Source organism: Anomalospiza imberbis, chromosome 29 (assembly GCF_031753505.1).
Source record: "Anomalospiza imberbis isolate Cuckoo-Finch-1a 21T00152 chromosome 29, ASM3175350v1, whole genome shotgun sequence".
Classification (NCBI taxonomy): domain Eukaryota; kingdom Metazoa; phylum Chordata; class Aves; order Passeriformes; family Viduidae; genus Anomalospiza; species Anomalospiza imberbis.
In genome coordinates, this window is record NC_089709.1 from 2,367,147 (window position 1) to 2,394,495 (window position 27,349).

Genomic DNA, 27,349 nt, shown 5'->3' on the forward strand with positions numbered 1-27,349 from the left:
CCCTGCCAGAGAAACTTGGAACCTCCTGCTCTGGCTGGGGAAACTGAGGCAAGAGGCAGTTCTCCCTTCCCACCCACGCCGACGCGGGGGGGCCGCCCTGTTTTCCCCCTCTCTATTTCCCAAACATGCCCTGGCCCTGGCCCTGACAGTTGTCAGGCTAAATATTTTGTGTGCGGCAGCCGAAAACAAAAGTGAAGGGGCCGCAGGCTCCGGGCAGGGTCCGTGGGCCCCCCCGCTATCCCGGCGCTCCCCGGGTAGCGGCCGGACACGGCGAGCGGGACCCGACACGGAGCGGCAGAGCCCGAGCTGGGACGGGGACGGGGCCCTGGGGGTCCCGCTCGAGGATGGGGCCGAGGGCGCTGCGTGCCCCGCGGCTGGGGGTGATGTTGCTGGTCCTTGGCCACCTCCCAGTGCCCCCCGTGTGGGCTCCCTCCGAAAGTAAGTGCTTGGGATGGGGAGGTCGGGAGCGGGGTGGGGGGTGCTTGCTTTGGGGGGGCAGTTTTGGGGTGGGGGCTGCCTGTGCTAGGGGGTCTGCAAGAGACAAACCCCGAGGCAAAGTCTCAGTTTGCCCCCATGGCAGTACCCCCAGTGCTGCAGACCCCCCCCCGTTTTGGGCAGAAGGGGCAGAGAGTGGGAGCCCCCTGTTGCTGGGATGGGATGAGGGGAGTGGAGTAGGGGGCTTGGCCAGAGATGGGTCCCTCAGCCCCAGTGGGATGGTGGAAAATTGTCACAGGAGTCAGGAGAGCTGCTCCCTGCACAGCTGCTGGGGTGGGAAAGGCAGGAGAGGGGCTGCCATGGTGGGCAGGGGGCAGCTGTGGGTCCTGGGTCTCATGGCCACAACAGGGAACAGCTGGGGGTACGAGGAGAGTCTGTCATGTGTCCTGCCTTCCCCTCTCCCTGCCGCCCGTGCCTCAGTTTCCCCAGTCACCGAGGGGCTGTGCTGGGGGATGGGAGCAATGGAGGAAGAGGATGAAACACCCGAGAGGTGCCCAAGGGACACACGTCACTGTGCCTGCTCCCACCTGGCACCCCTGTCCTCTGTCTGTGCTGCCAGGGGCACGGGGGACCCCCTCCCCTTACCGGGGGACTTGGCAAGGTCAGGGAGGTGATGGTGGCAGCAGGGGCTGCAACCCTCGGGGTTGGTGCTGCGCTCACGGCCGGTCCTGCAGGGGGACAGAGGGAGGGGACAGGGCTCCCAGTGAGGGGCTGAACCTGGGGTGAGGGGCTATGGGCAGCTGCCAGAGCCAGAGAGCCCACGGGGCCACAGTGCCCACGGGCCACAGTGCCTACGGTTTATGGGTGACACCAAGAGGGGAAAATCGCCACCTGGCATCATGAGGTCACAAAGACATGGCCAGGAGCCACTAGCTCAGGCTGGCAGGGGACAGATGAGGGGTGAACCACACACCTGATCCCCTCCAGGACCTGGACCTGGTTTCTGGCTGGGAATGCTGTCAGTGGGAAGCTCTTTGCTTAGTCTGGCTCTTGCATCCCTGCCAGGATCAGGAAGCAGGAGGTGCTGGGGCTCATGCTGCCCATTGCTGGGTTTAAAAGCCTCAGGACAGCCAATGTGGGGCTGGGGCAGTGCCACACGGACACCTGTGGTAGCCTTGTGTGCCCCATTACCGTCTGGGCACGAGGGGGAGTTGATGGGGACAACCTTGCTGCAGCTGCCACTCCCTGGGTAACCGTGAGTGGGGAGATCTGTGAGCACCCACAGCTGCCCCACAACTTGGGGAAGGGGAAAAGCACCCCCAGACAGCTTCCCCCAGGGCTGGGACGTGATTCTGGAGCTGACATGGGGCAGGGCAGCCTGCCAGGCCTCTTTAGCATCACTGCTGACGGACGCGCCGTGCCCCGGAGAGCCGCGGCGCGCCGGCTGCTGCCAGAGCCGCTCGCGTCTCCCCAGCCGCCCAAACCAATTCCAGCCACGCTTGACAGGCAGCACCAGGATATTAAACCCCCCCGAGCATCACTTGGGGGATCCCTGGGCAGGGGTGGGGGGCAGCTGCCCTGTCCCTGCTGCTGCCCATGGGGTCCCCCTCTCGCCACCCCAGTCTGCGGCAGCATGGACATCCGCAATGACGTCTCCCAGCTGCGGAAGCTGGAGAACTGCTCCATCATTGAAGGCAACCTGCAGATCCTGCTGATGTTCACCACGGGCGCTGAGGACTTTCGGGGGCTCAGCTTCCCTCGCCTGCTCATGATCACAGAGTACCTGCTCCTTTTCCGTGTCTACGGGCTGGAGAGCCTGCGGGATCTCTTCCCCAACCTCTCCGTCATCCGCGGCACCAACCTCTTCTTCAGCTACGCCTTGGTCATCTTCGAGATGCCGCACCTGCGGGACGTGGGGCTTCACAGCCTGGGCCACATCCTGCGCGGTTCAGTGCGCATTGAGCGCAACCAGGAGCTCTGCCACCTCTCCACCATCGACTGGGGGCTGCTGCTGCCCGACACCGGGGACAGCACCTACATTGTGGGCAATAAGTTGGCTGAAGAGTGTGCCGACGTCTGCCCGGGCATCCTGGATGTGGAGAAGCCGTGTGTGCAGACCAGCGTCAACGGACAGATGGATTATCGCTGCTGGACCTCCAGCTACTGCCAGAAAGGTGGGTGCCGGTGGCACGGGGCCTGGTTGTGCTGCTTTTCTGGGATGGTGCTGGTTTGCACTGTGGGGCAAACTGGGAGGGCACTGGAGGAGGCTGGTGGAGCCACCTGAGAATGGCAGGCCCGGCGAGTGGCTGTGGCTCCCCTGCTGCTGGGAGTGTGCTGTGCAGGCAGCACGGTGGGGTAACCAGATCCGTGCTGTATCATCCTCCGTGGAGAGGCCAGCTCCTGGCTGCTGTGTTTTCCCAGCGGCGAGGTAAATACAGGCTCCTCCTGAGCTCGTTTTCTGTAAACAGGAGAGCTGGTAATGAAATATGTACTATAAACAGAGATCCTTATCAGGGCTGCAACCTCCGCTGTGGCCCCGGCCTGGCTGCACTGGGCAGATGGGGTTCAGCATGGGCCGAGCCCCATCTTGTCCATCCATCTATCCTGTTGTCCCACCATGCAGCCCCTCATCCACCTGCTCACTCAGCCACTCATCAACCCACCTGCCTGGCCAGCTACTGGCTGTCCATCCGTTCCTCCATCCCTTTGGGCACCCCTCCATCAGCGCTGCCGTGCCTCCATCCACTCCTCCATCAACCCATCCCTGTATCCCTCACTGCATACCTGCATCCTCCCCATCCTCCCTCCATTCTTGCATCCCCACATCCCAGCATCCCCGCTTCTGTCCCTGCAGCACATTCCTCCCTTCATCCCACCATCCGTCCCTCCCTCCATCCCTGCATTCCTCCATCACTGAATCCATCCCCACGTCCCTCCCTCCCTGCATCCCTTCATCCCACCATCCATCCCTCCATCTATCCCTCTACCCCACCCTCACTCCTGTTTTCCCCCAGCCCTGGAGGATGCCAGCAGCCCCCTGAGCCCTTCCCACCTCTCTCCTCTCCCTCCCGACCCCAATCCCGAGCTGTGCAGCCCGAGGCTGGGCTCTGTGCCCACGTGCCATGTCTCCCCTCTCAGTGTGCCCGTGCGGTGCGGGCTCGGCGTGCACGGCAGCGGGCGAGTGCTGCCACACCGAGTGCCTGGGGGGCTGCGGCCGCCCCCACGACAGACGGGCCTGCATCGCCTGCCGCCACTTCCACTTCAACGGGCACTGCCTGCCCTCGTGCCCGCCCCGCACCTACGAGTACGAGGGCTGGCGCTGCGTCACCGCCGAGTACTGCGCCAGCCTCCGCAAGGTCTCCGACAACCCCCGCGACGCCTCCAAGTTCGTCATCCACCAGCGGCAGTGCCTGTCCGAGTGTCCCTCGGGATACACCAGGAACGAGAGCAGGTGGGGGTGTCCCCAGTGCCCCAGCACAGGCACGGTGGTGGCACGCTGGCCGGCTCACGTCCTGTCACTGTCACCCTGCCCACAGCATGTTCTGCCACAAGTGCGAGGGGCTGTGTCCCAAGGAGTGCAAGGTGGGCACCAAGACCATCGACTCGATGCAGGCGGCGCAGGAGCTGGGGGGCTGCACCCTCATCGAGGGAAACCTCATCCTCAACATCCGCCGGGGCTGTGAGTGCCAGAGCTGGCCCTGCCAAAGCCACCCCGGGTGGGAGAGCTGCTGCGAAGGGCAGGGGCTGGAGGAAGGGGGTGTTTTACCTTGCAGAGAGAATTAATGGGGAGGTGCCCCTCTCCCTGAGCTCACACAGTGTGTCATTCCCAGATAACCTGGCCTCAGAGCTGCAGAGCAGCCTGGGGCTCATTGAGACCATCACGGGCTTCCTGAAGATCAAACACTCCTTCGCCCTCGTCTCCTTGTCCTTCTTCAAGAACCTCAAACTGATCCGTGGTGACTCCATGGTGGATGGGTGAGGATGGTGTGGGTTTGGGGGGGACATGTGGCCCTGAAAGTGCCCTTGCCCACTGCCTCCATCCACATCTCCTCCCCCAGGAATTACACCTTGTATGTCCTGGACAACCAGAACCTGCAGCAGCTCTGGGACTGGAGCCACCACATCCTCTCCATCCCTGTGGGCAAGATGTACTTTGCATTCAATCCCAAGCTGTGCCTGGCCGAGATCTATCGCATGGAGGAGGTGACAGGCACCAAGGGCCGGCAGAACAAGGCAGAGATCAACCCCCGCACCAATGGGGACCGGGCGTCCTGTGAGTACGGGGACAGGGACAACCAGCAGTGCCATGACCCTCTGCCTGAGCCCTGCCTCCTCCCCACAGGCAAGACCCAGACCCTGCGCTTCATCTCCAACGTCACCGAGTCCGATCGCATCTTCCTCAAGTGGGAGCGGTACCGGCCCCCCGAGTACCGGGACCTCCTCAGCTTCATTGTCTACTACAAGGAGTCGTAAGTGCTCCCTCTTGTCCCCTTTGTGGAGGGCTTGGGAATGCCAGCCTGCGGTGTCCTTTGTCCCTGCTGGATGCTCCCGGGACCCTCCCTGATGCCTGGTGTGGGACAGACCCTTCCAGAACGTGTCAGAGTATGTGGGGCAGGACGCCTGTGGGGCCCAGAGCTGGAACGTGCTGGACGTGGATCTGCCCCTGAGCAGCGAGCAGGAGCCAGGGGTGACTCTGCTCAACCTCCGTCCCTGGACCCAATACGCCATCTTCGTGCGCGCCATCACCCTCACCACGGCCGAGGAAGGACGCAACTACGGGGCACAGAGCGAGGTGGTTTACATCCGCACCATGCCAGCGGGTAAGGGGCTGGCAGGGGGCTGGCCATGCCCGTGGTGGACCCCCCCCACCCAGGAAAACTGACCATCCCCATGTCATCCCAGCCCCGACGGTGCCCCGGGACGTCATCTCCATGTCCAACTCTTCCTCCCACATTGTGGTGCGTTGGAAGCCGCCCACGCAACGCAACGGCAACATCATCTACTACCTGGTGCTGTGGCAGCAGCTGGCCGAGGACATGGAGCTCTACATCAACGACTACTGCCACAAAGGTGAGGCCAGGCTGGGCAGGGGCAGCACAGCAGCCAAGGACACCAGCAGAACAAGGATGGTGCTGCTGAGCCAGGCTCTGCCAGCTCTGCCCGTTGCTGCCCACAGGCCTGAAGCTGCCCACCAGCAGCGCAGACACGCGTTTCGGGTTTGGGGATGGTCCCGAGGGGGAGCAGGATGCGGAGGAGAGGTGCTGCCCCTGCCGCCCCACTGACGGGCAGCTCCGCATGGAGGGCGAGGCCGAGTCCTTCCAGAAGAAGTTTGAGAACTTCCTTCACAATTCCATCACCATCCCCAGGTGCCATCTGGGGGGGTCCCTGCTTTGGGGGGCTCCCTCAAGCTGGGTGCGTGGGTCTGCCTGGGTGGGGGGGGCCCAGCGGCTGCTCCTGGCAGACCCTTTAACTGATTTCCTGCTCTCTCAGGCCACCCTGGAAGGTGACATCCATCAATAAGAACCCACAGAGGTGAGCTGGGACCACACCAGCCTGGGGGATCTCCCCTCCCCTGATCAATTTTGGGGGACAATCCCGGCGCCTCGACTCCCCACCACCTCCTGTCCCCATGTCCTGCAGGACCCCAAAGCAGCGCAGGGATGTGGTGGCCGTCACGTCCCCGGCCAACACCTCCTCAGCAGAGCCGCTGGCCCCGAGCCGCCCCGGAGGCGAGCCCAAGCCTGACTTCCAGATCTTTGAGGACAAGGTGGTGCGTGACCGGGCGGTGCTGTCGCGGCTGCGCCACTTCACCGAGTACCGCATCGACATCCACGCCTGCAACCACGCCGCGCACACCGTGGGCTGCAGCGCCGCCACCTTCGTCTTCGCCAGGACCATGCCCGAGCGTGCGTCCCCAGCCCTTCCAAGCCCCACCCTGGCCGTGCTGGGATGTTGTTGAGATGGGGGCTTGGCAGCGGGTTGGGGTGCAGGTGATGCCCCCAGGAGCTGACTCCCTCTGTGCCTCTCCCCAGTGCAAGCTGACAACATTCCTGGCAATGTCACGTGGGTGCCGGCTGGCAAGAACAGTGTCCTGCTGCGCTGGGAAGAGCCCAGGAACCCCAACGGGCTCATCCTCAAGTATGAGATTAAGTACAGCCGGGAGAGCGAGGTGAGAACAACCTGTGGCATCCCCTGCCCAGACCTGCCAGATCTGGTTACAGGGGCACAGCACCCATCTCCATCTCCATCTCCATCTCCATCTCCATCTCCATCTCCATCTCCATCTCCATCTCCATCTCCATCTCCATCTCCATCTCCATCTCCATCTCCATCTCCATCTCCATCTCCATCTCCATCTCCATCTCCATCTCCATCTCCATCTCCATCTCCATTCCATCCCATCCCATCCCATCCCATCCCATCCCATCCCTCTCCCAGGGCCTACACATGGCTGGGGGGGATGAAGCCCCTTTGCCACCCCCATGTTGTCCCCTCCAGGAGGTCACCACTGTTGTGTGTGTCTCACGCCACCGCTACTCCAAGTATGGGGGCGTCCACCTGGCTCTGCTCCAGCCAGGGAACTACTCAGCCAAGGTCCGGGCCACCTCGCTGGCTGGCAATGGCTCGTGGACGGGGCTGGTCAAGTTTTACATCCTGGGGCCAGGTACCTGTGGGGGACAGGGGGACATCAACAGGGACATGGTGGGCAGGGAGGGGGCTGCTGTGGGGTCGGGGAGCTGGGGCATACTGGGGAATTGGGCTGTGCTGCTGGGATGGGACCTGTGGGGTCAGGGGATGCTGCTGGGCCTGGCTGCTGAAGGTGGGAGTTGTTGCTGGACTGGGAAGCTGAGGGATTGAGGGATGATCTTGGCCTGAGACACTGGAGCATCACAGGGTCATCACAGAGGGTTGGAAAAGGCCTCCAAGACCAGCGAGTCCGACTGTTCTCTCAGCACTGCCAAGGCTGTCTCTAACCGATATCCCCAAGTGCCACATCTGCACATCTGTTAAATCCTTCCAGGGACAAAGACTTCACCAGTGCCTTGGGCAGCCTGCTCCAATGCTTTCCAGTTTTCCCCAATATCCAATCCCTGGTGCAACTTGAGCCCACTTCCTCTGGTCCTGTCCCTGTTCCCTGGGAGCAGAGCCTACCTCCTCCTGGCTGTCCCCTCCTGTCAGGGAGTTGTGCAGAGCCACAGGGTCCCCCCTGAGCCTCCTTTTCTCCAGGCTGAGCCCTCCACCCCTCAGGTGCTCCTGGTGTTCCACACCCCTCCCCAGTTCTGATCCCTTCTCTGGTCACATTCCAGCCCCCCTTTCTTGTCATGTGGGGTCCAAAACTGACCCCAGGATTTCATGTCCCTCAGCAGTGCACAGCACTCACTTTCTTCTCAGCTCTCCCTTGGGTACTAATGGATTGATAGAAACATTTTTTATTGTCTCTTATGGCAGATTCAGTTCTAGTTGGGTTTTGGCCCTTCTAATTTTCATCCTTGTCCTGAACTTCCCTCAGATCCTCCTGAATTTCCTGCCCCCTCTTCCAAAAATCAGAGCCTCTCCTTTCTCCCTGAGTTCCAGCCAAAGACCTTTGCTCAGCCAGGCTGGTCTTCTTCCCATCCTTCATCAAAGGATGCTGCTGGATTGAGGAGTTGGGAGAGTGGGGGATGCTGCTGGAGTTGGACACTGGGACAGAAGGGTCTGCCGATAAACTGGGGATCTGGAGGATTGAGGGATGCTCTGGGGCAGGGGCACACAGGGATCAGAGGGTGCTGCTGGGCTGGGGAGCAGGAGGCTCCCCCTCTCCGGCCCAGGGGTGCTGGTGGGACAGCTGTCCCATGTGAGGTGGGATGAGTGCCCACACCCTGATCCATGGCCGCCTGCTCCCGGCAGCCGAGGAGGAGTCCAGCAGCTTCTACGTGCTGCTCACCGTCACGCCTGTGGTGCTCATGGTGCTCATCTCCTGCCTGGCCGTCTTTGTCTTCTTCTACAACAAGAAGAGGTAACGACCCCCCTGCACCCCCGGGGCTGGGCTGGGGCGGGGTCTGGCCAAACCAGGCCTGGGAAGGACTGGGGGGAGGCAGCAGCTCCGAGCACTGCCCTCCCCGACAGGAGCCATGACGGGTACCCCAGCGGGACGCTCTACGCCTCCGTCAACCCCGAGTACTTCAGCGCCTCGGACAGTACGTGGGCACGTGGGGACAGGCAGGGGCCACCCCAAAGGGCCACCGAGCCCTTTCTATGCTGGGGTCATGCTGGATGGGGATGGGGATGTGATGGGAGTGGGATGGGGTGGAGATGAGTATGGGGGTGGGGATGGAGATGGAGATGATGGGAATGGAGGTGGGAATGGGATGGGGATGGGGACAGGGATGGGGATGGGGATGGAATGGAGATGATGGGATGGAGATGGGAATGGGAATGGCAGGGGATGGGGACAGGGAGGAGGATGGTGATGGGATGGAGACGGGAATGAGAATGGGATGAAGATCAAGATGGGGATGGGGTGGGGACAGGGAGGAGGATGGTGATGAGCTGGAGATGGGAATGAGAAAGGGGTGGAGATGAGGATGGGATGGAGACGAGGATGGGAATGGGATGGAGATGGGAATGGGGACAGGGACTAGGATGGTGATGACATGGAGATGAGGATAGGGATGCAGATGGGGTTAGTCACAGTGATGGGGATGGGGTGATCCCCACTCACCCCACAGTGTACATGCCTGATGAGTGGGAGGTGTCCCGGGAGAAGATCACAGTGATCCGGGAGCTGGGACAGGGCTCCTTTGGGATGGTGTATGAGGGGGTGGCGCTGGGGCTGGTCACGGAGGGAGAGGAGACCAAGGTGGCCCTGAAGACAGTCAACGAGTTGGCCACCATGCGGGAGCGCATCGAGTTCCTCAACGAGGCCTCCGTCATGAAAGCCTTCAAGTGCCACCACGTGGTAGGTGGGCAGCTGAGGGGGAGGGAGGGGACATGGCGGGTCTGGGCGCTCACATGCCAGCCCTCTTTGTCCCTGCAGGTCCGTCTGCTCGGCGTGGTATCCCAGGGCCAGCCAGCGTTGGTCATCATGGAGCTGATGACACGTGGGGATCTGAAGAGCTACCTGCGTTCACTCAGGCCTGAAGCCGAGGTGAGGGGCTGGTCAGGTGCCAGGAGAAGGGACACTCACCCCATGTCCATGGGGGTCTTGGCGTGGCCCTGCCTCAGCCCTGACTCTGTGCACGGTGCAGAACAACCCCGGGCTGCCACCGCCGTCGCTCAAGGACATGATCCAGATGGCGGGGGAGATCGCCGATGGCATGGCCTACCTCAGCGCCAACAAGTTCGTGCACCGGGACCTGGCTGCCCGCAACTGCATGGTGTCCGAGGACTTCACCGTCAAGATTGGAGGTGGGTGTGAGAAATAGATGCATAGAAAATTCTCAAAACCTGACAAAACTGTGTCCCGTTCTGGGCCTCTCAGTTTGGGAAGGACGTTGAGATGCTTGAGTGCGTCCAGAGGAGGCAACGAGGCTGGTGAGGGGCTTGGAACACAAGCCCTGTGAGCAAGGACTGAGGGAGCTGGGGGTGTTTAGCCTGGAGAAAAGGACTCAGAGGTGAACTTATCACTCTCTACAGCTCCCTGAAAGGTGGTTGTAGCCAGGTGGGGTTGGTCTCTTTCTCCAGGAACTGACAGAACCAGAGGACACAGTCTCAAGCTGCACCAAGGGTCAGATATTAGGAGAAACTTTTCATGGAAAGAGTGATGAGGTTCTGGAATTGCCTGTCCAGGGAGATGGAGGAGTCACCATCCCTGGATGTGTTTAAGACTGGATGTGGCACTCAGTGCCATGGTTTAGTTGAGGTGTTAGGGCAGGGGTGGAACTCGATGATCTTTAAGGTCTCTTCCAACCCAGTGATTCTGTGAATTCTGTGAGAAGACTCACATAGCATGTATCTGTATGCAAACCTTGAGATAAGAAACTAATTTAGGAATACCATAGAATAAGACAGACATTGTTGAGAGAAAAATTGAACTAGAAACAAGTTTCAAAAGATAGCCTTACATAAAAGACTAGATACTTTAGAGAAGAAATAGAATTATGAACGTGCATTGTAGTAGGACCCACGAAGAGTAATTTTAGATGATTAGCTGTAAGGCATTTACAACATAATGTATCTAAAGCTGATAGGCCAAAAAACACTTAGAGAGTATTGTAATTAAGAAATCATTAGCTTCTGATTGTAATGGCATGAATTATAACACCTGTATTGTCTCACCCTTTGCATGAGACTGAAAATAGAATAAAAGTTTTTAAAACACCTCTCAGTTACCCCATCTCTGGGTCAGTAAAGGGCATCATCCAACAGTGGGTGGGCAGCGGCGGGCAGGCTGTGCCAGCCCTGTGTCTCCCGCTGCTCACACCTTCCTCCTCCTCTTCCTCCTCCGCCAGATTTCGGCATGACCCGGGATATCTATGAGACGGATTATTACCGGAAAGGGGGCAAGGGGCTGCTCCCCGTGCGCTGGATGTCCCCCGAGGCGCTCAAGGACGGCATCTTCAACACGCAGTCTGACGTCTGGTAGGTGCTGGGATGGGCAGAGCCGGGGGGATTTGGGGATCCCCCGGCTGAGCAGCGGTGCTCCGGCAGGTCCTTCGGGGTGGTGCTGTGGGAGATCGCCACGCTGGCCGAGCAGCCCTACCAGGGCATGTCCAACGAGCAGGTCCTGCGCTTTGTCATGGACAACGGCATCCTGGAGCGGCCCGAGAACTGCCCCGACAAGCTGTGAGTGCTCCCCCCCACCCCCGCCACCCCACCCTGCTGGGGGAAATCCTGCTCTCTGCGGTGCTGGGAGGGCTGTTGGGAGCCCCCCAAAGCCAGCAGGTGCCCTCTCTCCACAGCCACGAGCTGATGTGCCTGTGCTGGCAGCAGAACCCACGCCAGCGCCCCTCTTTCGTCCAGCTCCTGGAGCGCATCAAGGACCACATGGCACCTGCTTTCCGCACCCTCTCCTTCTTCTACAGCCCCGAGAACGGCCATCACGGCTCGGGAGAGCCCTCCAGCACTGAGACAGATCCGTCCCCCGAGGAGGATGAGCCCCTCGCATCCCCCCTGCCCGCACGCAAGGACCACAGGCCAGGCCAGCTCCCCAACGGGACAGCCTCGCTCTGACCCCGGGGTGTCCTCGGACCCCCGCTGGACTCTGCACCCCACATCCTTCTCGGCCACCCCCCACTGCTGGGACCCCCCTGCATTATTTATTGCTTCTAAGGGCTCAGCCAAGGAGTGGGTGCCTTGGGAAGAGGGTGGCAGCAAGGCAAGGATGTTCTGTGGGATGCAGTTCCCCTGAAAATAAATTGGGGGTATTCTGAGTCCAGGGGAGGGAGTTGGGGGGCTGCTGCTGGCTGGGAGGAGAACACCCCAGTCTTTCCTTACTTTTTTGTGGGGGTGTGGGATAATGTGGGTATGGGAATGGGTAGGAGGGTTTGGCATTTGGGTCCCCCATCAACCTGCCCCTGTCGTCGCTCCCTAGCCGCCTGGCAAACAGGTCAACGACCCCTGTGATCCCCACACCTTTCACAGGTGGGGAAACTGAGTCACGGGACTCAGGGAAGCCTGGGGTTGCCCTGATGTCTCTCCCCAGTCCACTGCACTGGGACCTGTGCCGAGGCCGTGCTGGTCCTTGGAAGGGGCAACACTGCCTAATCTGAGCGCGAATAAAGGGGATGAAGCTCAGCTGCGGCAGTGCCTGGCTTGGGGGGGTCGCGGGGGCGGCGGCACACGATGCTTCCCACTCCCCACCTCGCCAGCCCTATCTGCGTCCTGTGGCTTTGCCCTGCGGTGCCCAAACCGGGGGCGTTTCTAGAGAAAAACGTCAAAGCAGTGGAATTTAGGAGGATGTGGCAACAGCCACTGGCCCGCTCTGCCGGGGGGGTGCTTGGGGTGTCCAGTGGGGCCCCACGGGAGGTGGCCCCAAAGGAACCGTGGCCCCGTGGGTGCCTCTGGGGGCTGGCGGTGGAGATGTGCCACGGGGGGAAGGGTGCGGGCTGAGAACGTGCAGAAATCAGCGCTCGGATGAGCCACCCCCGACGTGCTTCCGACAAAACATCATCCGGGTGGGGATGGGGACCCCTGTCCTGCCCTGCCCCACCTCGGGGAGGAGGACGAGGTGGGTCCTGGTCGGAGGTGACAGCTGGGGACAGGGCCACTGTGCCTCCAAACGCCCCCCCGTCTTCAGCATCTCTGCGCCCCGACAAAATGGGGTGCTGGGGAAGAGCTTGATCCAGGAGAGGCCATCACGCCTCGAGATCTGGGGGCACCGTCGGGGGGGGGTGACAGCTTGGGGGACTGTAGGTGGCCCCCGCGATGGTGATCAGTCCTGTCCCTTCTACTGCAGCCCGCCGCGAGCCAGGTTCAGGAGCGGGTGTGGCGTCTGTGTGTACATGCGTGTGCACGGGCGTGCCCCAGGAATTTTGGGGGTTCCATGGTGGGATGGACCCACTTGGTGGAGCTGGGGGTGCAGGTGTAGGGTGCCAGCCTGCAGGGAGGGTGGCGGCAGGGCACGGGCAGGGCACAGACGTGCTCCGTGGTCGGTGCCCGTGTGCGGATTCCCCCTCTCCCGGGTCGGAGTCTTCCCGCTGCCGGTGAATCACGGTCGGGGGTGTCTCGGGCCGGGCCGGGGGCGGTGCCGGGGCGGGGGGAGCCGCCGGCCCCTCCCGGGAGGCCGGTCCGTGCGTTGCTTTTAAGCCCCGCACGGCCCCGTGCTCGGGCTGCCGGGCAAGTGCGAGGGAGGGCGGCACCGGAGCAGCGGCACCGGCACCGGGTCCAGGACCGGGACCGGCCCCGCGATGCCGCCGCTGCCCGCCTGGCTCTGCCTGGCCGCGCTGCTCCTGCCCCTATCCCTGCCAGCCCCGGGCGCTGCCGGTGCCTGCCCCCGGCCCTGCCGCTGCCCCGGGGCCGGGATTTTGCTCTGCCGGGAGCCCGACACCGTGGGCAGCCTGGCCCCGCTGCTGGGAAGCGGCAGCTTCACCGACGTGTGAGTGGGGCCGGGGGCGATGGGGCCGGGGGTCGGGGTGATGGAGCTCAGCCACCGGGCAGAGGCACCGGGAGCGATGGGACAGCGCGGTGGAGCTGGGGCTGACGGGGCTGGGGGTGACGGGCCTGGGGGGGACAGAGCTCGGGGAGCAGGCAGAGGAGCTGGGGGTGACGGGGCTGGGGGATGAAGTGGTGGGGCTGGTGCAGCGATGGAGTTGGCAGTGACAGAGCTCGGGGACGGAGATGATGGGGTCGGGAGTGACGGATTTTGGGGAGCAGGCAGAAGGGCTGGGAGCGATGGGGCTGGTGATGGTTGTGGCTGGGGGCAGCAGAGCCGACGGACTGGGCAGTGATGGGGATGGAGGTGATGAGCTCGGGGACAGGATGGCGGGGCTGGGCTGGAGCTGGGGTCGCTGGATGGGCTGGGAACGCTGTGGGGAGAGCGCCTGCTTGCTGGGAGGCACTGAGGGCTGCAAAATGGGGTGGGGGGCTGCAGCATCCCCCCAGGGAGCAAGCGAGGGGCTGGGGGCAGCTCTTCACCCCCTCCTGCGGCGATGCCAACCAAGGCAAAACGCTGAGGGTGCAGCAGGGACCCCGGGCAGGGAGCACCCATACCGTGCTGGGCAGGGCAGGGCTGTGGGAAGCCGCTTGTCCCCATCCTGTTGGGGGTGTTGCTGTGCCCTGGGGCCTGTGGGTTGGCATGCTGGGGGGACACACCCCAAATTTGCTGCTTTGGGGCATCTACTCTGCTTCCACTCCTTCCCCTGCTGCAGGATGTGTGGCGGGGAGACAAGGGCTGGCGCGAGCAGAGATAGGAGGGTGCTGGGGGGACAGGGTGCTGCAGGACACCAAAGTGCCCCAATTCTTGGAGTTTCCCCCCACCCCACAGCCCTGCCTGTGCCGCATTGCTGGGGTCTGGCTGCAGTGCCTCTGTGCCTCAGTTTCCCCACGTGCCAGGGGATGCTGCGCCACAGGCGCTGCCAGCTCTTTGTTCGCTGGCTGGTGGGGTGGGGTGGCTGGTGGTGGGGATGGTGGTCCCTGAGAGAACCCCAGCCATCCCACTGCCCCAGCTGCTCTGGTCCCATCCTCACCGGGGTCAGGGGGACCAAAACCCCCTTGGTGTGGATCTGAACCCCATTAACCAACCCCTGTGATCTGGGGCTCACAGCAGCAGCCTGTGGGGTGGGGCAGGGAAAAACCCTGCACCTGCTCCCAAAGGGGCTTTTCTTCATCTCCTGCCTGAATAAAACGATGGGGGGACGGTGACAGCGGTGTCCCTGTCACAGTGCAGGACACCCTGGGGTGCGAGAAAAGGTGGGGACCCAAAGGGTGAGTGGGGCTGAGACCCAGCAAACTTATTCTGTGTGGAACTCCCAGTGGTGGCTCAGCCCTGGCCCTACAGAGTTCGCACTGACTGGCGACTCAGCACCATTGGGATCACCTGCTGCCATCCCCCCTTCTTCCCAGCTCATCCCAAGGGAAACTGAGGCACATTGGGGCAGCTCAGCTCCATCCTTGTCCCCATCCTTGGGGACAGCCTGGGAAGTGGGAGAGCTCTCATGGCCCTCATGCCCCACGCTTTGCCAACAGCCCTGGGCATGAGGGGTCCTGGGCTGCCACCCTGACCCCCCTCCTTTGCCTTGCAGCATCATTGAGAACCAGCCGACGCTCACGACCTTGACCCGAGCTGACACCAGGATTCTGCGGGACCTCAGGAACCTGTGAGCACCCCGGGGGTGGGGTCCCTGCACAGGGAAATAGGGGGACAGAAGGGCTGGTGGAGGGGGGAATCCCCAGAGCTCAATCCTACTGCAAGAAGTCGCAGGGGCCGCTCCCAGAACGGAGATTCAGGATGCACAGTGCAGGTGCTCAGCCCTTCCCTCCTTTCAGCACCATCTCCAGGACGGGGCTGCAGCGCATCTCTGCCGATGCCTTCCAGGACACCCCCAGGCTGAGCCACGTGTGAGTCCCCCCTTCCCCGCTTCGCTCCCTCAACAGCCTCCCCCCGTTCGGGGATGAGCCCCGCCGTCCCCCGGGGCGCTGGCCCCGGTGCAGGGTGGCCGGTCCCCGTGCCCGGGTGGGATCGATGGTGTCCCGCTGCCCACGGGCACATCAGCCCGGCCGGGGGGGCCACGCGGGGCTCTGCTGCTGAGTGGGAAACCATCGATCTGGGCAGGAGTGCGGGCAGCTGCCGGCCCCCCCGGGAGCCCTGTGCTGCCCCGGTGCGGGAGGAGTCCCCCGAGAACGGGGGGGGGGGGGCTGGGGACCCTGTCCAGGGGTGCATGGGGCTCCCCCCTGAAGGCTGGTGGCACGCCTGGCAGAGCCGGTTTTGCTTGGTCACGGTGTGACAGCCCCGGTGCTGCCCCGTGCCACCATCAGACCCTCTGCGGGTGTTGGGTGGGAGTTCGAGTGGGAAGGGGTGGCTGATGGAAGCTGTCCCAGCAGGAATCTCTCCTCCAATGCACTGCAAAGCCTTTCCTGGAAAACCTTCTGGCATCTGCCCCTGCAAGAGCTGTGAGTGATGAGAGAGAGGGGGGAGGTGGGTGCAGAGTATCTCCCACTGGGGATGTACCCCTCAAGTGACACAGAGACAGAGCTGGGGATGCAGTGAGATGGTGGCTCTCACATCCTCGGGTGTGGGGACAGGGACGGGGGTGGCACATGGGGCATGTGTGACACAAAGCTGGAGGCTGGGGGTGCCCAGGTGCAGCTTTGGCTGACTCTTCTGGGACATACACAAACATGTGGCGCCTGGAGTCCTCTTGAGCCCGTGTTCTCTTCCCTGCTCCATCTCAGCATCTTGGTGGGAAATCCCTTCAACTGCTCCTGTGGCCTCCGCTGGCTGCAGCTGTGGCAGAACAGCAGCCGGGCCGAGCTGGGGAACCAGGCCCTGCGCTGCTGGGAGGGCAGCATGCCGGTGCCCCTGGGCAGCCAGGTTCTCCACGCCTGTGGTACGTGGCTGGGGATGGGTTTGGCTCCTGGCTTTGTCCCCTGTCCTGAGCCGTTTGGCTGGGGATAGCAGGGACACGTGTGGCTCACCCTTCCTGTCCCTGCAGAACCCCCGATCGTCCGCATCGAGCCCCTCGAGGCGGTGCTGCGCCAAGGGGACAGTGCCAACCTCACCTGCCACATCAGTGCCAACCCACCGGCCACCGCGGAGTGGGTGGTCCCCGAGGTGGTCCCCGAGGTGGGACCCGAGCTGCTCGCTGTCACCAAGGCAAGCTCAGCCTTCCAGGGGTATGGCCCCAGCAGCGCTGACCCCCCCAGCATCCTCTCACTGGTGGGGTGGGCGTGGGGGATGCAGGAGCTGGCCAGGCTTGGAGGGGTGGCATCTGCTCATCCCGTCCCGGTATTCCCTGCAGCTCTCAGACTGGGAGATCGTCCTGGAGATCAACAACGTCTCCTCCCACCTCAACCACAAGGACTTGATGTGCCGGGCAGAGAACGCGGCGGGGCTGGCAGAGGACACTGTGATGCTGAACGTCACCTGTGAGAAGTGCAGAAGGGGCTGGGCTGGGGGCTGGGCAGGGGGTCTGGCTCAGGAACCCACCCAGCTCTGTCTCTCCCAGTTCCCCCCGTGATTCTGCTGCTAGACACAGCCATCCCCCGGCATTCCTGGTGCATCCCCTTCTCCGTGGATGGCAACCCCATCCCCAGCATCCACTGGCTCTTCAACGGCACGGCCCTGGTGGAGGGACTCTACATCCACACCCTCATCATGGAGTACGAGCACAACTCCACCGTCCTCCACGGCTGCCTCCAGCTCAACCGTCCCACCCACGTCAACAACGGCAACTACACCCTCGTGGTGCACAACGCCCTGGGCTCGGCCTCCCGCAGCGTCCAGGTGCGCTTCATGGACAATCCCTTCAGCTTCAGCCCTGAGGAGCCCATCCCCGGTAGGTGCCAGGTGGGGGCTGCCTGGGGTGTCCCCTGTCTTACAGAGGAGCTGTGCCACACCTGGTGCGCAGAACGGGTTGTATTGGGCTCTGCCTGTTGTCTATACAAGCCCTGGTGTGCCTCAGTTTCCCCAGGGATGAGAGGGGGAAGGATGGGCTACTCCCACCTGAGGAATAACATGTGTTTCTCCTTTCTCTTCCTTTGGGCTGCTCCAGTGTCTCTGTCCCCACTGGGTGAGTGGCCAGGATTGTTGCCCTGACCCCTCTAAACTGGGCATTCCACCCACCCCCCAGGGCTGATCCTGGGGTGTCCAGGTCCTTGCCAGGGCCATTTTGGGGGATGGGGACTCCACACTCACCATACACCTTCTCCCTGCCCCAGGCACCAGGAACAGCTCGCTGGAGGGGCCCGTGGAGACAACAGATGAGCACACGTTTGGGGTGAGGAGCCGCTCTGCAGTCTGGGACAGGGGGACCAGGACACCTGCGAGAGGGTGGGACAAATCCCATGGGGACAGCCAAACCAGCACCGAGTGGGACGTGGGTCATACGATGGGGATGAAGGACAGACTCTCAGTGCTTCCGTTTTCCCTGTGGCATCTCCTGGGCTTGTAACCGTCTCGTGGGTTTGTTCCCAACCCATGGGCTGAGAAAAAGGACCTGCTGGGACCTCGGCCTGAGCCCTGGCCTCGCTGCCAGCAGGTCTCGGTGGCGGTGGCGCTGGCTGTGTTTGCCTGCCTCTCCCTCTCTGTCATGCTCATCCTGCTCAACAAGTGCGGGCGCCGCTCCAAGTTTGGCATTAACCGTGAGTCCCCCCCAGCCTGGTGACTCGATACTGGCGCTGTGACATGGGAACAGCCCGGTCCCCACGTCCCTGGGGCACCTGGGGCACCTGGGTTGGGTCACAGGTGTGGGAAGAGGGACTGTGGGTGGGGGGACACCCGTGGAGAGGTGCTGGCTCCCCTGGGAGTGCAGGCAGCAGCTGCTAATTCACTCCTGGAATGGATTCAGCCTCTAAATGGTTTTGATCGGGCTGCCTGGCCCCCGGGGGCCGGACGAGCAGGGGGTTGCTCGGCAGAGCCTGGCACTGGCTGCACAGGCTGGGGGGGGGGGGTGCTGGGGGACCCCCTGATGGCCTTGTCCTTGTCCCCACAAGGCTCAGCGGTGCTGGCCCAAGAGGATGACCTGGCCATGTCCCTGCACTTCATGAACCTGGGCAGCAGCCCCCTCTCCTCGGCTGAGAGCAAGCTGGAGGGGCTGAAGAGCAACTTCATCGAGAACCCCCAGTATTTCTGCAATGCCTGTAAGGCTTGGGTTGGGGACTGTGGTCCCCGAGCACCCCCCCATGCTCACACCCGAGCCGGGGGGCACTGACGGGGGGGGGGTCCCCCCAGGCGTGCACCACGTGCAGCGGCGGGACATCGTGCTGAAGTGGGAGCTGGGCGAGGGCGCCTTCGGGAAGGTTTTCTTGGCCGAGTGCTACAACCTCCTCCCAGAGCAGGAGAAGATGCTGGTGGCCGTGAAGGTGAGGAGGGGGTCCAATGTGGGGGTGAGGGGGTCCGTGGGGGCGTCACTGATGCCGTGTCCTGGCAGGCGCTGAAGGAGGTGACAGAAAGCGCCCGCCTGGATTTCCAACGCGAAGCCGAGCTGCTGACGGTGCTGCAGCACGAGCACATCGTCAAGTTCTACGGCGTGTGCACGGAGGGCGAGCCCCTCATCATGGTCTTCGAGTACATGAAACACGGCGACCTCAACCGCTTCCTCAGGTGGGACGGGGGGGACAGGACCCCCCATCTGCCTCTCCATCAGCGCAGCCAGCCTGCTCCCTGCTAATGCAGCCCTCCTTGCAATATTGATTAGATTAGCTGTCTGAGAGGCTTAAATAGAGAGAGATTGGCCATCAGCTGGAATAAGCAGAGACTTTTCGATTGCCCCCCCAGGTATTGCTGCTAGACGGGGGGGGCTGCCAGAGGCATCGCTTTAGTGGCCGCGCGAGGAGCTCTGAGACGTGGCTTTTATGATTATTGTTATGGGAGTTGGCATTAATGGTTCTGCCGAGCAGAGCTCCCCCAGCCCCCGGCCACGGCCGCCCCGGCCGGGCTGTCAGCCGCGCTCGGCATCAAAGGCACCGAGGGGCTGCGGGCGGCCGGAGCCGCGCTGGCCCCCGGCCGGGCTCGCACGCCCCACTTCACACACATTGCTGCTTTCACACCCTCCCCACGCGCCCTGACACGCTGCCTTGCACCCCGACATGCTGCCTTGCACCCTGACCTGCTGCCTTCTGCAGGGGGATGGCTGCACCTGCGTGTGCACAGGTGTGCATGCCCTCCCTGTGTGTGTGCAAGGGTGTGTGTGCCCTCCCTGCATGCATATGTGTGTGTGCCCTCCCTGTGAGTGTGCACAGGTGTGTGCGCCCTCCATACGTGTGCACAGGTGTGTGTGCCCTCCCTGCATGCATATGTGTGTACGCCCTCCCTGTGTGTGTGCCCTCCCTGTGCGTGTGCACAGGTGTGTGTGCCCTCCCTGTGCGTGTGCACAGGTGTGTGTGCCCTCCCTGTGAGTGTGCACAGGTGTGTGCGCCCTCCATGCATGTGCACGTGTGTATGCCCTCCCTGTGTGTGTGCACAGGTGTGTGTTCCCTCCCTGTGCGTGTGCACAGGTGTGTGTGCCCTCCCTGTGCGTGTGCACAGGCGTGTGTGCCCTCCCTGTGAGTGTGCACAGGCGTGTGTGCCCTCCCTGTGCGTGTGCACAGGTGTGTGTGCCCTCCCTGTGAGTGTGCACAGGTGTGTGTGCCCTCCCTGTGTGTGTGCACAGGTGTGTGCACCCTCCATGCATGTGCACGTGTGTATGCCCTCCCTGTGTGTGTGCACAGGTGTGTGTGCCCTCCCTGTGCATGTGCAAGGGTGTGTGTGCCCTCCCTGCATGCATACGTGTGTGTGCCCTCCCTGTGCGTGTGCACAGGTGTGTGTGCCCTCCCTGTGCGTGTGCACAGGTGTGTGTGCCCTCCCTGTGTGTACAGGTGTGTGTGCCCTCCATGCATGTGCACGTGTGTATGCCCTCCCTGTGAGTGTTCACAGGTGTGTGTTCCCTCCCTGTGTGTGTGCACAGGTGTGTGTGCCCTCCCTGTGAATGTGCACATGTGTGTGCCCTCCCTGTGAGTGTGCACAGGCGTGTGTGCCCTCCCTGTGAGTGTGCACAGGTGTGTGTTCCCTCCCTGTGCGTGTGCGCAGGTGTGTGTGCCCTCCATGCATGTGCACAGGTGTGTGTGCACACATGCATGTGTGCCCTCCATGCATGTGCACAGTGTGTGTGCCCTGCCCCGTGTGCACGCACAGGTGTGTGTGACCTCCATGTGTGTGCCCTCCCATGTGCACACCCACACACGTCTCCCCTGTGAGTGCGTAACTCCCCTGTGCACACACCCGCACGTGAGCACCTTTCCCTTCCGTGCACGTGTGTGTGTGCCCTCCCTTCCCTGGCACGCGTGGGCACACACGTCCACGCCTGTCCCTTGTGTGCCCGCGTGCCAGGGGAGGCTGCACACGTGTGTGTGCACGCTCTGACCCCCCTGGGGTGTCCTCGGACCCCCGCTGGACTCTGCACCCCACGCCCTTCCCCGGCCACCCTCCGCCGCATTATTTATTGCTTCCAAGGGCCCAGCCAAGGCGTGGGTGCCTTCTTCCCCCATGTGCACACACACACACACACTTGCACACCCTTCTCTGGTGTGTGTGAACACCAGCGCTTTCCCGTGCCTGGTATCTGCACGGACACACGTGAGCACCTTTCCCCACGTGCAAACCCTTTAGATTTACCCCTCTCCCCCGTCCAGCGAGCACAGCCTCTCCCTGCCCACCCTCTCCCACACGTCCTGCGCTCCAAGCAGCCCCTCTGCCCCGCAGGTCCCACGGCCCAGATGCCAAGATCCTGGAGCAGGGCCCGGGGCAGCCGCGGGGGCCGCTGGCGCTGGGCCACATGCTGCACATCGCCACGCAGATCGCCTCGGGCATGGTCTACCTCGCCTCCCTGCACTTCGTCCACCGGGACTTGGCCACCCGCAACTGCCTGGTGGGCCATGACCTGGTGGTGAAGATCGGCGATTTCGGCATGTCCCGGGACATCTACAGCACTGACTACTACCGGGTGAGCTGGTCCCTCTCTCCTCTGTGCTCTGGGATGGGCTGGGAGGCCACACTCAATTTTCCCTCATGGCTGCTGCCTCCCACCCCTTCTCCATCCATATTTAACCACAGAATGGGTTGGGTTGGAAGGGATGTTTGGAAGGCGTCCAGCTCAACCTGCAGGGACGCTTTCCAATAGAGCAGGTTGCTCGCTCCAAATCCTGATCTTGAATATCTCCAGGGATGGGGCAGCCACAGCTTCTCTGGGCAACCTATGCCAGGGCATCACCACCCTCAGAGTAAAAAATTTCTTCCTTACATCTAACCTGGGGCTTAATGAGCGGGGCCAGGGATGGGGGAAGGGAAACAGGAGGGTCCCTGCCTTGCTGACAGCCCTGCTGTGGGCAGGTGGGGGGCAGGACCATGCTGCCCATCCGCTGGATGCCTCCTGAGAGCATCCTGTATCGTAAATTCACCACCGAGAGCGACATCTGGAGCTTCGGTGTGGTGCTCTGGGAGATCTTCACCTACGGGAAGCAGCCCTGGTACCAACTCTCCAACACCGAGGTGAGCGAGCGGGGGAAGGAGGATGGTACCAGCCCCCCTGGGGGTACCCAGAGCGGGGGATCCCATCTCCATCCCTGTTCCTGCAGGCCATCGAATGCATCACTCAGGGGCGGGAGCTGGAGCGGCCCCGCACGTGTCCCTCCGAGGTCTATGCCATCATGCAGAGCTGCTGGCAGCGGGAGCCCCAGCAGCGCCAGCCCATCAAGGAGATCCACAGCCGCCTCCAGGCCCTCGTCAAGACACCCCCTGTCTATCTGGACATCCTGGGCTGAGTGGGGACCCCCACCCACCCTCTGCTCCCTGCTGTTCCCCTGCCCGCCCTGCTGCCCAGGGGCACGGCTTTGCCCCACACAGCCCTGGACTGATGCCCCGAGGCGGGAGAAGCCTGAAACCTTATTTATAGTGCAAAATGCCAGCCCATTCCTGGGAAGGGGGCTGAAGGGCTGGGCTGGGGGACCCCCAGGGCTGTGGCCCCCTTGTCTGACTCCTTGGCATTCCCACAGGGCCAGGATGGAGGCTCTTGGCTGATGTGGGTTGGCTCAGGGGGGGCAGAGCTGGGAGACCCCAGCACGGGGTCAGTGCCAGTGCAGGAGCTGGGGGGGCTCAGCTCTCCCAGGGGAGTTGGGATTGCCCCATGCTCGCCCGCTCTGCAGCAAAACCAGTCAATAATAAACTGTGTCTCCCCCGCACTGGCCCCTGCGTTCTCCGGGGTGTCAGCTGGGCAGGTGGGATGGGGGCATTTTGGGGAGAAAAGGGGGCTTTTCACATCAGGGAAGCTGCCCTGTCTGGGGGAGAGCAGCTGGAGGGGAGGTGCCGTGCCAGGGATCCTCCCAGGATGTGGGGACACTGTGCCTGGACTGCAGGGGTCACACATGCTGGGTTTTGTACCCAGGGCCCGGGGCTGGGATGGTGTCCCCATCCCCAGCCCAGACAGGGATGGTTTTGGCTGTGCCATGAGGACCACCTTGGGCAGGGCTCCAAGGATTCTTGTGCCACACCCTGGCCTGGGGAGTCTCCTTGCAGAGGGCTCCAGGCGGAGGATGGGACTTTGCAGCACAAAGCCAACACCCATCCCCCCAAAAGAGTGACATCCCTCCTTCTCTGTGTCCTCTCATCGGAGCCAGGGGGTTATCACATGCCCTGTAGCAGCCACTCCATCATCCTTCCTCAGGCTCTCCAGCCGCCTTGGTAATGGTTGAGACCTGGATTTGACCATAATGGAGCTGAATTGATTTCATCTGGATAATTAGGCAGCACAGGCAGAGCCCTGGCAGCTCCTTTGTTACCCCCTGTGACCCAAGATAAGCAGGAGGAAAGCGGGGTCACAGGGGAAACTGAGGCACGGCACAAGGTGGGAGCAGTCCGGGTGTCTGCGGTGGGTGCTGAGGGGTTTGGGGCTGCCACGGCACCTGGCTGTGCCCAGTGGCTGGTGTGGCACAATGAGAGCTGGAGGAAATGGGGGCTCCCAGCCTGTAATGCACCCCACAGCCCTGCAGCGGGGTCAGGCCCCTCTAGCTCGCCCTGGATCTTTGCTGAGGGTCCTGCCCCGGGAAATGGGGAGCTGGCATGGGCAGGTCCAGCTCTGCTGGAGCTCAGCCTGGCTGGCAGAGCCCCGCACCTGCCTCCTTGGGGTCTCTAATCGCTGCCCACGCTGATTTATGGCCTTTTTCCCCCCTCTTATCTAATTTGAGGAAGGAACTAGATTACAACCTTGAGCTTTTCCAGCCCCGTGCTGGAGATTGCCGCAGACCAATGCCCCAAAAGGACCATGTGTGGTGACACCCCCTCTCCAAACAGGGTGGGCTTCCCTGCATCTGTGCCTCAGATTCCTTCATGGGGCGGCAATGCCTCAATCTCCCTCGTGGGCGTGGCTGTGCCTCAGTTTCTCCCTTAGAGCGGTCAGGGAAGAGTTAAGGTTCACCCCGCGATCGATTTTATCCCCCCCGCGCCTCCCTCCTACCGAAGTTTCTCCATTTCACCGCTCCGGGGGGAGCGGTAATGGACTCTGGCAATGAGGTAATTAACGGCTCCGTTCCCTGGTGAAGCTGCCGCCCCAGCGGCACCGGGGCCTGGCCCTGCTCACCCGGGTTCATCGGGGCTGGGGGTTCCCGGACCCGCTTCTGCTTCGTGCAGCCGACACAGCTGCTGGTGGTCGCCACTCACATCCAGCCCATCCCGGCTGTGCCACCCTCCCGCGTCCTGGTGCCACAAGCTCTGACCATGGCAGGGTCGGGTCTGCTCTTTAGAGGGTCCCACTCCCTCCCAAAAGCTCCTAAGGGGACCCCAGGTCCCTTCTAAGAGGATCAGTGATGTGTTTGGGGTTCCCCTGCTGATGGGGTGGTGTTTAGGGGAGCTGAGGGTACAGCCCTGCCCGTCCACAGCCCCAACCACACCAAAGTGCACTCGGGGGTCTCCGTCCTCTCCGGCTCTGAGGCTCCCGGGGGGGCTGCAAAGGCATCTCAGCACTGAAGTGCCGCTGCAATGTCCCCGAGCAATATTTCCCCCCGCCCTGGGGACACCTTAAAAAGCATTGGAGGGAAGGGAGGTCACTTCCCCAGCAGACCCTCGGCTCCGGATGTCCCCACCTCGTCCCATCTCCAATATCCTTTCCTATTCCAGGGCACCGCAGCCCCCACGTTCCCCATGCCCACCCCTGCTCCGGGAAGCGCCGTTTTGGGGTGGTCGCACAGAGCCCCAGCTGCGGGTGGGCTTGATCCTAATGGAGACCCGGGGAGAGGAACGGCGAGGGGGGCGGGCAGCTGAGTCTCCCTGGGATGTGAAAATCGTTCTGAGTGATTAGAGCTGTTCCTGTAACGAGCAGAGCAATTAACGGCGCCTCGGGAGCCGCCGAGGCCGCTAATGTGTGCTGGGGGTGGGGGGCAGCTGGGCAAGGGGGCCCGTGGTGCTGAGCTGCCGGGCCGGGGGTCCCGGGGTCGGGGGAACACGTGGTGACACGGGGATCTCGGGATCAGGGGATACGGTCAGGAGCCCCGGATATAATTGTGATTTTTGGTCTGGATTCAGGGATGCAGAGGTTGAGAATCCGGGGGTATGGGGGTGATGTAAGGCCAGGGACCCCAGGATATGGGGAAGATGTATGGCCAGAGATCCTGGGATGCAGGGGAACACATGGCCAGGGATCCTGGGATGTCTGGGGCAAGGGGGTGACTCGTGCCTGCAGTCCTGGGATGTACCCAGGATCCTGAGACATGGAGATGCCGTGTGCCCAGGATGTGGGGGGGACGTGCACCTGAGATTTGGGGGTGCAGGAATGAGGTGTCCCTGGGATGCAGGGAGGATGTCCTGGGATGCAGGGATGCTGTGCCTGGAACGTTGGGATGCAGGGATGATGTGTGCCCAGGATGCTGGGATGATGTGCCAGAGATATTGGGATGCAGGGATGATGTCCTGGGATGCAGAGATGATGTGCCAGGGATGTTGAAACACAGGGACCATGTGTCCCTGGAATGCAGGGATGATGTCCTGGGATACAGGGATGATGTGCTCAGGATGTTGGGATGCAGGAACGATGTGTCCCTGGGATGCAGGGATGCTGTGCCCAGAGTGTTGGGCACCGACCCCAGGCTCTGCTCTGCTGCCAGCAGCTGCTGCCCTGAAGCCACAGGACACCCTGGTCCCCACATCCCCTCACCACAGAGCAGCTGTCCCTTGCTCAGGGGGTCCCTTCGCTTGCCCCAGCCCCGCGGGACAACCCGGGTCAGGCCCTGCACCCATGGGTGCCAAAGAGCCCTCGGGAAGGGGACACCCTCCAGCACCAGCACCCCACTGAGGGGCTGCACCTGGATGTCCCCACAGACCCCTCCCCATCCAGTGCTCTGTGAGAGCAGTCCCGGCTGTGCTGCTGTGCCAAAACCCTCTGGTTTCTGGACAGAAGAGGAAAAAAAAGAAAAAAAAAAAATTAAGTGGATTTTTTTATTTTTTTCCCTTTTCCGTAGTTGACTCCACGTCCAAACTTCCTGAGAGCAGCTCCAGCCCTCCCTCCGCTTCCGACGGCCGCGCTGCGCCATCCCGGCCGGCCAGGCCGGCCCAGCCCCGTGTCGGGGCCGCTGCGCCCTGACCCTGCCTGCCACCGCGGCCAGGTGAGTGCCACTGTCCCCGCCCGGGGCACCCTGGGGCCAGGGCTGGCATGGGCGGGTGGCACCGTCCCCTGTTGGGCGCTGTCGGAGGGGACGGTCCCCAGCGCCTCGGGGGCAGGGGATGGTGCAGGTTCCAAGGTGAGGGGAGGCTGGAGGCTGGGGGACAGCGGGTGGGGCGTGGGACAGTGCTGCGACACCCCACGGTGACCCCAGCGCTGACCCTGACTCTGCCCCTGTCCCTTTCCCTGCCCCTGACTTGCACCCGTGCCCCCCTCGCCCTCACCCAGCCCCATCCCCGCGGGTCCGCGGAGGAAACGCGTCAGACCCCGGGGCTGTGGCAGAGGAAGCGCCGGGCAGAGATAGTGGCTGGGGGGGTTAGCACCGTGTCCCCCGCACGGACAGGGCAGGGCTGCTCCCCTGGCCTCACCCCACACGCTCCTTTCAGCCCCATCAGCAGTGGGATGCTTCTCATCCCACCCGGGGGGCTCTTAGGGACACCAGTGGGGAGAGGAGCGCCGGCTCTTGGGGTGTCTCTTGCCGTTTTGGGGGGGCTCTTCCCCGTGGCTGAGCCCCGCAGTGAGGAGCAGATGGGACGTGCAGGCACGTTTTGATGACTCCTTGCTTTTCCTGCCAGTTTCTCCCCATGGTTCCTGTTTTTCCCAGCAATGCTGGGACCCCCCTGGTCCCCCCACATTGCTGGAAGAGGGGATGAGGCTGGGAATGAGCTCGGGGTTTCCCTGGCTCCCCCCTAGGCAGGGTCCATGGGAGGGAATTTTGGCAGCGGATGAGCAATTAATTCCTCACTGCCGGGAGTTGAAGGGAAATGGGGGGAAACTTTCCCACTAACAGTTTTTCCACCCAAAACCGGATGCTCTGGCCCCAAAACGCAGCGCGGGCTCTGGTGAGGGGGAGGATGAACCCAGGGAGCACCTTTGGGGTGTCCCATGGCTGGAGCAGCAAGGAAGCCCCGGTAAATCCAGCTGTGCTGACCAGGAAACCTCTGTTTCCTCCTTGGCACACGGCTGTCCTGCCCCTGACACTCATCCCGGTAAACAGCACGCCCGGCACGGCGGGCTCGGGGGTCGCGGGCCCTCCCACCCCGGCCTCTGGCTGGAAACGCTCCTAGAGCCGCCCCGGCAGAGCCGGACCCTCTCTGGGTTGAGCAAGAAGCTGCTGGATCCAGGAAACACAACTGGGAATAAACACAGAGCGAGTT

At 62.6% G+C, this 27,349-nt stretch overlaps 2 protein-coding genes across 2 annotated transcripts; both read left to right on the forward strand.

Moving 5' to 3' along the window:
* The first annotated feature begins 1,634 nt into the window (after window positions 1–1,634).
* Window positions 1,635–11,800, forward strand: INSRR (insulin receptor related receptor). The gene is made up of 21 exons (XM_068174910.1): window positions 1,635–2,609; window positions 3,574–3,886; window positions 3,972–4,114; window positions 4,266–4,410; window positions 4,494–4,708; window positions 4,778–4,904; window positions 5,017–5,255; window positions 5,338–5,505; window positions 5,612–5,801; window positions 5,926–5,967; window positions 6,076–6,341; window positions 6,468–6,604; window positions 6,934–7,099; window positions 8,323–8,431; window positions 8,542–8,612; window positions 9,144–9,373; window positions 9,452–9,562; window positions 9,663–9,822; window positions 10,866–10,995; window positions 11,065–11,199; window positions 11,316–11,800. The coding sequence occupies exons 1-21, from the start codon at window positions 1,799–1,801 to the stop codon at window positions 11,584–11,586; spliced, it is 4,179 nt and encodes a 1,392-aa protein (XP_068031011.1). The 5' UTR covers window positions 1,635–1,798; the 3' UTR covers window positions 11,587–11,800.
* A 1,424-nt stretch (window positions 11,801–13,224) lies between these two features.
* NTRK1 (neurotrophic receptor tyrosine kinase 1) lies at window positions 13,225–22,834 on the forward strand. The gene is made up of 17 exons (XM_068174784.1): window positions 13,225–13,450; window positions 15,096–15,170; window positions 15,340–15,411; window positions 15,895–15,963; window positions 16,246–16,400; window positions 16,506–16,657; window positions 16,812–16,938; window positions 17,019–17,348; window positions 17,565–17,582; window positions 17,731–17,789; window positions 18,051–18,153; window positions 18,505–18,651; window positions 18,743–18,873; window positions 18,942–19,114; window positions 21,251–21,491; window positions 21,878–22,036; window positions 22,123–22,834. Exons 1-17 carry the CDS (start codon window positions 13,263–13,265, stop codon window positions 22,306–22,308), a joined length of 2,385 nt encoding a protein of 794 aa, XP_068030885.1. The 5' UTR covers window positions 13,225–13,262; the 3' UTR covers window positions 22,309–22,834.
* Window positions 22,835–27,349: the final 4,515 nt, after the last annotated feature.

What these genes read in the sequence shown, in the direction of transcription:
- INSRR (XM_068174910.1), top strand. Translation starts at nt 1,799, where the DNA reads ATGGGGCAGGGCAGCCTGCCAGGCCTCTTTAGCATCACTGCTGACGGA. An exon ending in GTACTTCAGCGCCTCGGACA is followed by an intron (nt 8,613 to 9,143) that starts GTACGTGGGCAC and finishes CTCACCCCACAG; the next exon opens with TGTACATGCCTGATGAGTGG. An exon ending in CCTTCAAGTGCCACCACGTG is followed by an intron (nt 9,374 to 9,451) that starts GTAGGTGGGCAG and finishes TTGTCCCTGCAG; the next exon opens with GTCCGTCTGCTCGGCGTGGT.
- NTRK1 (XM_068174784.1), top strand. Translation starts at nt 13,263, where the DNA reads ATGCCGCCGCTGCCCGCCTGGCTCTGCCTGGCCGCGCTGCTCCTGCCC. An exon ending in CCAGGTTCTCCACGCCTGTG is followed by an intron (nt 16,401 to 16,505) that starts GTACGTGGCTGG and finishes CTGTCCCTGCAG; the next exon opens with AACCCCCGATCGTCCGCATC. An exon ending in CTCCAAGTTTGGCATTAACC is followed by an intron (nt 18,154 to 18,504) that starts GTGAGTCCCCCC and finishes TGTCCCCACAAG; the next exon opens with GCTCAGCGGTGCTGGCCCAA.